Raw genomic sequence first — 10,873 nt, forward strand, 5'->3', positions numbered from 1 at the left:
GCCCAGCTCCACAGGTCCAGGTGTCGCAAGGGGAGTTGTGCTCCCAATCTCCGGCTCCACGGGTTCCACGGGCCCTCGGCTAGGAATGCGGCCCCCGCCGTGCAGCAGATGGCCGAGGCGGGCAGAGGCCACAGTGTTGAGAGCTGGCCTCTGCAGTCTCCGTCACGGGCTGCCCCTGTTGTTAGGCTTCTGCCACGTTGGTGATGCATCCGCCGGACACGCATCTCTTCGGCCCGTATTTGGCCCCCGCTGCCAGTCATCAGTCCACCGACGGTAGGTAGGGACAGACGGGTCCGCCACCGATTTTGGCGCTTGCCAGCTGTCGTAGGAGCGACACATCCTGCCTCGCCACCATCTTGGCCACGCCCACGCCTAAATATTTAAAGCCATGTAGTGCCACAAGAAGTGTGCACCTAGAGTGGAGCCGCAGGGTCCCTGATTCCAGCAGGAATATTAAGGACTTCTTCCAATTGATCTTCTATCCTGAATAATCTCTAAATATGGTAAAAATGTGTAGGATTCTTTCACTCGAGAAGGCTGATTACGTGTCCTACAGCAATACGTCAACGTAGAGGGAGATTCTCTCATCCCACTCCTGATCAACTGGAATACCCCATATGAGAGGTCCTGGCGAACCCACGCACGTGTGAAGAGCATAGGAGACAAGGAGCATCCATGTCGGACGGCAAAGACTCGGGAGACTGTATTATTGACGCGCATTCACGCTAGAGGGGCCACATACAAGAGCTTAACAGCAGCGCCACTGGTTCAGCAAAGGAATCCCCTGTTGCATGTGGTACTCCATTAAGGTGTCGGAGAGTTAAGCGCGTTCCCTGGTGTGACATAAAGCCCGGTTGATCAGGATGAACCACTGTTGTAATTAATATCCGCAGGCAGATCGCCAGGGCTTACGCAAGGACCTTAGTCTCAAAATTAAGCAGGTAGAGAGGTCTATAAGACCCAAACTCAGTTGCTGGTTCGTCCTTTTTTGGGATGACTACCACCTCAGACATTCTTTGGTCCTCTAGGAGACACCCTTATTTTCAGGCAGTCTGAAACCTACTCTGGAGGTACTCCCTGAATTTATCCATCATGCTTGTATATAATTCTAACGGGAGCTCATTAGGCCCTGTTTCTTGTCCTGTTTTCAAGGTTCTTATTGTCTTATTTATTTAGTCTACTGTCAGGTCTTGCTCTAGTGCGTCTCGGTCCTCATTCGTTAGCATTGTCAGGGTCAGGTCTTTCAGGAAGTCTCTCCCAGTATTTCCGGCCCCTTAATGTCAGTGTCCTCAAGGATCAATGGCTTGAATTCATCCTATAGCACGCAAGCTGATTCAGCAGGCCGCCCGTTCTCCTTAAAATAGAAGTCTGCTTGATCTCTCATACGAGCTTTGTATGCCTGGTCTTTTAAACATCATGGATCAACACTTGGGGGTAGGATGAAGTCCACAACCAGACCATCGAGTTGCACCTCCACCAGCAAATGGTCTGTGATTCCCACTGCTATGTGCGTAGCGGCTCTAAAATCATCTTTATGGACTGTCTGGGTGAAAAGATAGTGTAGGCATGCCAGACTACCATGTCCGGTTCTGATCCCCTCTTCCCCTCTAGGGGCATTTAGGAGTATCATGAATATAGTATAGGTGCAGTTCTGTCACTCCAGTCACCCCAATGCGTATATGCTCTGTCGTAAGCGTCTTACCCTTTCACAGGATGAGTCAGTCTTGTCTGGGTCTCTTTCCTGTTTCCCGACACTTGACTGGCACGCCCCAAGACTCGAGAGAGCAGTGACCCACCAGCAGGCTTTTGTGGAGTGCTTTTGTCCTGGATGTAGGGCTGCATTCAGTCAGAAATTTCAGCAGCTAAAAGCCCAACACGGGCTCTCCAGGAAGTCAGTAGATTCAGACCCTGTTGTGCTAGGAATTTGACAAGTGCAACCTTGAACGGGGCTGTTGGCAGCACACAATCGTCCTACGGGGCCTCAACAATCACGTTGTCGTAAAGTTTTATTTTCTGCCTTGAACTGTTGGGAGAGTATTGGCGGAGCGGGGTCCCTCAGACTAGCTGGTCCTGCTGGATGGCTTGCCGGCCCGCCCTACAGATAAAAGGGATGTGTCGGACCTTTCTTCTTCCAAGACAGCCTTGTCCTCCTGCTGGATAGTCAAACTCCCTTCCCTTTCTCACCAGACAGGCAGGCTTCTAGTCACAGTTCTAGGCTCTGCAGGACAGGTACACAGCTTCTCCATTAAGTAATTCAGCCTGCAGGTGATGTCCCTTCAACTTAGATAAACTGTCAGGCTCTCACCATCCCTGGTGGTACAGCAGGCACCTGAGTACTTTGTAGAGCACATTATTACTTGGTAACAGGGGACTTTGAATTAGAGTATAAAAGAGGGTTAGATGGTCCCACTGTATACACAACTGGCAGGCAGGAGATGCAGCTCTGTCGCGGTTTACTCTGTCGCGGTTTACTCTGTCGCACTCTCACATTGCATTTAGTGAAGTAGTGTGGCTCACTGGTTAGAGGCGGCAGACCCGAGAGCAGAGGACGGCCCGGGACCAGGGTTCGATTCCCGGCGCGGCAGGTTTCTGGACCAGGGTCAGCGGACTCGATAATTCTCTCGCCTCGGGGCCCACTCTGATCAGCGATCACACTCGGCAACTCTGGGCATTAGCTTGCCTCATCTTCACTAACGGCCCCACCAGACCGCCGGGGATGCCTGGTCTCACCCTGGAGATACCCATTAAGGGACCATCTCTCAGGGAAGCCAGGAAGGGTTTCGCAGCGGTCGAAGCGCCTTGGGACCCTACGGGTAAGTAGTGCGCTATATAAATGCCAATACATACATTTACATTTACATTTATGCTACGCACACCAACACCCTAAACACGCACTTGATGTTAGCGCAAAGTCTGGGTACAGGTATAGAAATGGAGCATTCCATGAGTGTGTCAGTAGGACGCCACTACACTGACCATGATGCAAAGATCTCATCAGGCTATTGATCATTACAACAGGGTGCTTTGCCACCACCGCTCTAGCTGTTAAACCCATGACAGTCCTCTGCCTTAAATATAGGCACACTTGGTGTGACCCTCCAGGTCACAGGACCGTTCCAAGACCTCTCATAGTCCCTTGTTAGAAGTTGCACAGTACTGAAGTGGCAGAAAAATCTCATGCAATTGTTTTGTGGTAGATTTACCCCAGTAACGTGCAGTTACTAGTTTGGCGCCATGGACTGGGGAGTTGCCACGAGGAACAGATTCTCCTGCCTGTCAAACCACATGCCCATCACTATTTCATAGTGTTTTTCTTCTTTTATTTACCACTTGTTTTAAGCAGGTGGTAGATATATGCATGTGGTTGGTTGGGGGGATATGCGTGAAGCAGGGGAGGGAAGTGGAAAGCCTTTTCTAACAGAGGGAAGAATTGTGGGTTTCCCCCAGTTAGTACAAAATACAGGAAATGTCTTGGCTGCTTCTGCTGCACCCAGAGTCTTGTGCGTCTTTTCAGTCTAATTTTTCTGTCTGGAAAAAAATGGTGTCCTGTTGTTCTACACCGGATATATCCAGGTGCAGAAAAACCTAACAACTGATTTTTTTAGTTTTTTGTAAAACCTTTTTATTGATTTTTGTTAATGGAAATAATGTTCACAGTACATAATAATGCGGCAAAGGTGATACAATAGTACAGACATGCCCGTTAGATGTATACAATATTCCACAGGCGCGTGGAGTAGGGGCATGGGCCACTTAGAACTGATGTAGCTTGAGCGCAAGGAGAATTTGGGGGAAAGAAACAGGAGGACTATGTGTGGGATGAGGGAACTTGGTAAAGAGAGCAGTGTCCCTGCGAAGGGAGGGAGAGAGAAAAGAGAAAGCCCCGGAGGGGAATTAACTAACTGGGGAGGAGGGGGAAGGGGGGAGAGGGATGTGACTGAGCCAAGGGAGCTGAGCAGGCGAATTGCACTGAGCGCATCTACACAGTAAAAAAATTGTGGGGGGGGAGAGTGGGGTAGAACCGAGCGAAGGCCGGAGGCGTGGATTTGGGAATGGGGGGGGGGGGGGCATGTTGATTATTCCCTATGAGGGCATTGATGCTGTCCGGGGCGCGGGCGTGTTGGGATGGGCTTGGGGTATCACGCTGGTGATCTGACAGAGACTGGTGGGATAGGGTGGCCCATTCTAGGGAGATAGGACGCTTGCGCTGACCTTTAGCTTCCTGCTCCCGAAGGGCATCCTCTTCCGCTGCAGCCCACTTTCTCACCGCGCCCGCCCACGTCTCTAGTGAGGGTCCAGCTGGCGCGCGCCATTGCATGGCTATGTTCCTTTTGGTAGAAGCAAGGATAGCGCAGCATATCTGAACTGCACCTTGAGTGTTTTTTGGCCTGCGGAATGTCCCCAGGGTGACTGCCTCCCAGGAATGCAGGTCGGTGAGGTCTGTGAGGGTGCTAATGGAGTCAAGTATGGCTGACCAGTAGGGCTGAAGGGTTGGGCAGTCCCAGAACATGTGGTGGAAGTGTGCGTCCCGGGAGTTACATCTGGGGCATAAGAACTTAGTGTCAGGATAGAAACGCTGGAGGCGCGCCGGGGTCTGGTAAGCCCTATGTAAAATGTAGTATTGTATGTTTTTGAACCGCGCGTTTCTCTACACCTTCTTTGGGAATTCCAGCGCTCAGTCCCACTCCCGGTCATGTAATTGGCTCCCAATCTCGTCCTCCCACACCGTCCTAAGAGTGAGTAGCGGCTTGTGTGTAAGTTCCCGGATAGACTTGTACAACCAAGTGACTAGGTGTCTTCCGCTCCCCATGTAGAGGATAGTGTGTATTACGGGGTGTGTCGCGGGCTCACTGACCGTTAGATCACCATGTGGGCGATAGCCGTCGATGAGTTGGGGATGTGTCAGGAACTGCCCTGGGGGGAGGCCAAGGTCCTCCATAAGTTGTGCGAACGGCCGAAGCTGGCCCTCCTCAAATAGTGCCTCCGCCTCCGTGACCTCCGAGTCCGTCCATGTGCCTACCATGGCGCTCGTAAAGTAGGAGACGCCCCGTGGCCACCCCGCTAGTGGCAGCCGTGGGGGGTAGCAAGTGGTCCTCGTTGCCATGCGGTGAATTCGCAACATACATTGGCGGGCCACAGACACCTGCAAGGGGTAGGTCCGGCAGGGTTTGATGCCAGGGAGCAGCAGCTGACAGAGTTCCAGGATGGGGCCGTGCGCTGTATGAGTCTCCCTAGAATTTCTTCCCGCCGTCCAATACGAGAGCCACTGAAGTTGCGCTGCTAGGAAGTACGATTCGAAGTATGGGGCACCCAGGCCCCCCTGTGTGGTGGATAGTCGAAGTTTGGCGAGGGCTATTCTATGCCGACCATTTCCCCATATAAGGGTGCGGAGCAGCGAGTCCAGTTCGTGGAAAAAACGTCTGAGAGGCACGACCGGGAGGTTGGTGAAATAATACAGTAAGCGAGGGACAATGATCATTTTTGCCAGGGCTACTCGCCCGATGGGGGCTAGTGGGAGGTGTTTCCAGAAGCCCACGAGGCGCGGATGCCAGCGAGAACCTTGCCATGATTGCCCTCAAAGATGTCGGCGGGTGAACGATACAGGCGAATCCCCAGATAACGGGGGTAAACAACCTAACAACTGATAATCAGGTGGAATAAAATTAACACATGAAAGTACGCCTTAATTTAATTGCCCTTGATTCATACTGTGGACCATAGTTGAGGGATAGGTCTAGGCATAGTCCTTGCAACATACAATAGATTTGCGTGCGGCAGAGGCCAGAACTCAAAAGTCAGGATACCAGATACAAGTAGTTGGTAACTCAGGGCAGGGGATAACACCTGTTGTCCGTGGAGAGGAAATTCCCATCTCAAAAATCTACATTAAAAATTAATTAATAGTATTCTTTTTTAAATATCTGTTTGGTGCCAGTCCATATGACTTTAATTTCTGCTTTGGGATTCTATGTTACAAGTCCATAGGGTACATGTATCCATTGTGAGCATAATAAAATGTTGGAATTTCTACAAATCCTCACTCCTACGTCCAAGTACTCTCAGGCTACCATTCTACACTCTGCTCTGTCTGAAGAACAGGTCAACATTTTCAAAATTCTGCAATTCTGCATTGATATGGCTTGTAAATTATTTTTGGGGAAATTTACATGTATTATGTATTAACCATTTAATTTTAATACTATAGGTGATTGAAATTACGGACGAAGAAAGCAAGATTTAACACTAGGCAACTGAATGTTAGTGCCATAAGAAGGATTATTTTGAAAAACTGAAGGACATCCAGCATTCTAAGTTTAAACAATTTCCAAAATCTAGTTGTGGCGAGGAAGTGGGAGCTGAGGAAAGTACTATACCTGTAAGTGAAGTCTCTAATTTTGCATTTCATTAACCCAGAGCAAAGTCATATCTGTGCACACAGCATCAGAAATAATCCCAGAAAGACCAATCACAACATCCTCATCTGAAATATTATCAGAAAGACAAATTGCCGCAGCATGACAGAATAACGTTCATCTAAAGCACGCATGATCTAAAGCATCATGTAATTCCAGAGTGGAAGCACATACTGCATAAAAGAAAGATATAACTAAATGTTTCTTCTGCAAACCATCAAAGAAAAGACGCTGAAAGAAGACTTCGAAGCTGACACGTTAACAACCAAAAGATTGGAAAATCACCATTGTTCAACAACCGTTTTTAACCAGTTACACAAGTTTGAGACTATCTGCCTCGGGATATAACACCTCGACCCACTCTGCTCACTCTGGCGAAAATCCACCACTTTATTGTTTTCATGACAATCTCAGATTGTTTCCTTTTTAATGTGTACTGTTCTAAAATTTTATGTAAATCACCTAAACATTCTGTTGTGCAGGAGTGATATGTAAAAACTGATTAAATGAGCACTGTTGCGCTATAGCTAATGTAAATAAATCCTCCTCTTCAGAACTACACCTTACACCAAACATAGAAAGGGTAAAATTAACTGATGTTCTGTGACTGGTGAGCCACAATAGTACTGTGCATGTTCTAATGTTCTCAGTTACTGCGATTATGTCAGTGCAAAAAGGTACATCTCAGTTTAATCATTAAATATCAGACTAACACCTTATCCCTGCATTGATAAGAACCTATACAAATAGATTTGAGAAAAACTTCAGTCACAAAATAAGTTGCTGCCGGAGAGGCTGTAACCAAAAGACTATTATCTGCTAGAAACATTTCGACAGGTGTTACAGGGCTGCATCCAGACATATTTTGCTCAATTCAAGTGTTAAGAAGATTACACACAATTTCTTTTAGAGATAAATACTGTACATTATCTAAACAAGCCCGACTCTAAAATCGAGTTCACTCGTACCGTGGCATATAAGCAAGAGAAAACTAAATGTAACTCTAGGAATACACCTTATAAAAACACGTGCTGTGAGAACAAATTCAGTGTTCAAACCCGCCTCAATCAAAGCAAAATAACTCAAGTTGGGGAAATAAGTTACCTGTGCCAAAAAAGATTCAGCCATCAATCTCATCTCACTGAATTTGAGAGAATGCACACTGGGAAAAACCTCTCTCAGTGCTCTGAATGCCAAAAAAGTTTCAGCAGTAAATATTATCTCACTGAGCATATAAGAATCCACACTGGGGAAAAACCTTATCAGTGCTCTGAATGCCAAAAATGTTTCAGCCATAAATATAGTCTCACTGCACATGTAAGAATCCACACTGGGGAAAAGCATCAGTGCTCTGAATGCCCAAAAAGTTTCAGCTGTAAATCTCATCTCACTGAACATATAAGAATCCACACTGGGGAAAAACCTTATCAGTGCTCTGAATGCCAGGAAAGGTTTAGTATCAAAGCGCTTCTTTATCGACATGCATTAACCCACTGTGTGGAAAAACCTTACCAGTGCTCTGAATGCCAAAAAAGTTTCAGCTGTAAATCTAGTCTCACTGAACATATGAGAATCCACACTGGGAAAAACCTCTCTCAGTGCTCAGTGTGCCCAAAAAGTTTCAGCAGTAAATCTTATCTCACTGAGCATATGAGAATCCACACTGGGAAAAACCTCTCTCAGTGCTCAGTGTGCCCAAAAAGTTTCAGCAGTAAATCTTATCTTACTGAGCATATGAGAATCCACACTGGGGAAAAACCTTATCAGTGCTCTGAATGCCAGAAAAGGTTTAGTATCAAACGGAGTCTATATCGACATGCATTAACCCACTCTGTGGAAAACCCTTATCAGTGCTCTGAATGCCCAAAACATTTCAAACTTAAATCACTTCTAACTGCACATTTGAGATTCCACACTGGGGAAAAACCTTATCAGTGCTCTGAATGCCAGAAATGTTTCATTGACAGAAACAGGCTCACGGTGCATATAAAAACCCACACTGGGGAAAAACCTTATCAGTGCTCTGAATGCCCGAAATTTTTCTGTCACAAAGGAAGACTCACTAAACATACTAGGACCCACACTGGGGAAAAACCTTATCAGTGCATTGAATGTGACAAATGTTTCAGTGATAAAAACCGTCTCACTCATCATATAAGAACCCACACTGGGGAAAAACCTTATCAGTGCTCTGAATGCCAGAAATGTTTCTATGACAAAAGAAGGCTCACTAAACATACTTGGACCCACACTGGGAAAAATCCTTATCAGTGCACTGAATGCAAGAAATGTTTCAGTGAAAAACGCAGTCTCACTGAGCATATAAGAACCCACACTGGAGAAAAACCTTATCAGTGCTCTGAATGCCACAAGTGTTTCAGCCGTAAATCTGGTCTCACTGCACATGTGAGAATCCACACTGGGGGAGAAACACCAGTGCTCTTTATTTTTTGACCATTTCCGTCTGTATTTATTCATATTTATTTTTTGGGCGTTTTTTCTGTATTTATCCACATTTATTTTTGCCACACGCAAAAAACGCCACTACAGCTAGTATTTTTCCACATTTATTTAAATTGACAATGCACGCCAGTGTCGGGTTGTTATTGGGCAACACAATACATTCATCTGAAAACGTTGCCATTGTAGTACAAGTACATGTGCCTTTCAAGAGACTTTGCAGACATTGAGGCTCTTTCTGGTTTGTAACCTACTGGTTGCTACCTCATCTTGTATCTTGGTTACTGGTGTTACTTGCACAATTGTCACTTTTTCCTCATGTAACGTAACATTTGCTCTTGTAATGTTACTGTTCCTATTGTGAAGCGCTCTGACACCCTCGGGTAAAGTCTGCGCTATATAAAAACGCATAAATAAATAAATGCCTTGACAGGGGCCTAAACGCAACGAGAGAACTGCATCTCCTAAAATGGGAATTGCAGCCTGCAGTTCTGTTTCTCGAGAGGCCTAAGCCGAAGGTAGTACTTCCTCTCCCTGAGCCCACGCTGCCAGTCAACCGCCTGCATTGAATGGCTTACCAGTGGTAAATCGCCTAGATGCAGCTCAGTGCAGCCTGAACATGAATCATTCCCAGACAGCAGAGGACAAGGGGTTCTGAAAATGCTTCCCTTTATTCAAGTACAGAGAAACCGACTGCTTCATCAATCAGGATGGTGTCTTTTTCAAGTCACGGCAAAGAACTACTAGTTGGAATTATGTGATTACATGGCTGCTTCACTTTCTGCATAGTTATGAATTTTGCCACATTATCCAAATAATCCATCATCGATACATGATCTGTTGATTCTAACAACATTTTTGTTTAAAGCACATTTCCCAGGCAATGGATGCAGATGAAGCATAAGGTCACAAAGAGGGATCAGCTCCAGCTTCTGGTGATTAATGGAGCAATGAGGCATTAATTGAAGAAACTTGAAAAAAAGAAAGCTAAAGTGTGTCATTTGCTCGATATCGCTTCTGTGTAGGCTTGGTTTCTAAGCGCTGTTAATATATCTCACAAATCCTACCCATATCACGTTGATAGTTAAGTTGTGCCGTTTTAGGTTGTTTACAAAGGAATGTTTACTTTGTTTTTGCATCACAGTAACTAAGATGACTCTGTAAGGGGATGCGAACAGCTGGTGCTACGTGGGTGGGGGCGGGAGGGGCGGAGCCCGAGGCTGCAGAGGGCAGAGAGAGGCAGGAGCGGCTTTTAAGAGCACATACACGTACCTCCAAAGTGCAAATAGAAGGAGCTGGAGCTGGCGCAGGCTAACGGCGGAGGAGCTGGTGGTATTAGCACGGCAGAACAGAAAAACAGGCTAGTCCCTCTTATTTATTTAAGAAAAAGTGGGTAGACCTTGTTTATATCGTGCCACCATAGCTCAAGAGATCTTCACAAATAAAGCCACTAATAACAATTGTCACAAAATACAAATACAAATACAATTCAGATAAAATATCTCACAGATTTATTAAAAAGATTTGTACAATATCAAACATCAAATAACTGTGCCACAGTGGAAAATTTAAAAAAGAGTGTCAGCATCATGCAAAAATGATGTACATCTCTATAGTATACACATTACACAATTTAAAAACGGCAATAGATTAAAAACCAAGTTGTCGCATTTCTCCCTTTCTGTTTTTTTATTGTAAGACCTCCCTTTCTGTTTTTTATTGTAAGACCTCCCTTTCTGTTTTTTATTGTAAGACCTCCCTTTCTGTTTTTTATTGTAAGACCTCCCTTTCTGTTTTTTATGGTATTAGCACGGCCGCACGGTGATGCTTGTAAACAACCGGGATTGGCTCAGGGTCACTTGAAGACCCTGAGCCAATAGGTCAACAGTACGTCACTGAAAGGAATCCACGTCACTGGAAGGAATCCCCAGAATCTGAGCAGGGCACGGCAACTCTGAACAAAGGCGGCAGCGCTGCAAAATGTACTTTTTTTACTCGTA

General features: G+C 46.1%; 1 protein-coding gene across 2 annotated transcripts; it reads left to right on the forward strand.

The window, feature by feature from the left end:
- The first annotated feature begins 7,568 nt into the window (after nt 1-7,568).
- LOC147737358 (uncharacterized) lies at nt 7,569-8,867 on the forward strand. Of its 2 annotated transcripts, XM_086925805.1 has the most exons (2): nt 7,569-7,864; nt 7,949-8,867. In XM_086925805.1, the coding sequence occupies exons 1-2, from the start codon at nt 7,569-7,571 to the stop codon at nt 8,865-8,867; spliced, it is 1,215 nt and encodes a 404-aa protein (XP_086781931.1). The 2 variants fall into 2 exon arrangements, with proteins under 2 accessions (XP_086781931.1, XP_086781923.1); XM_086925797.1 differs by having other exon boundaries at nt 7,569-8,867.
- The last annotated feature ends 2,006 nt before the right edge of the window (nt 8,868-10,873 follow it).

Source organism: Lissotriton vulgaris, chromosome 1_1 (genome assembly GCF_964263255.1).
Source record: "Lissotriton vulgaris chromosome 1_1, aLisVul1.2, whole genome shotgun sequence".
Taxonomy (NCBI): domain Eukaryota; kingdom Metazoa; phylum Chordata; class Amphibia; order Caudata; family Salamandridae; genus Lissotriton; species Lissotriton vulgaris.

Bases quoted from the DNA above. Each gene is read 5' to 3' on its own strand.
- LOC147737358 (XM_086925797.1), top strand. From the start codon at position 7,569: ATGCACACTGGGAAAAACCTCTCTCAGTGCTCTGAATGCCAAAAAAGT.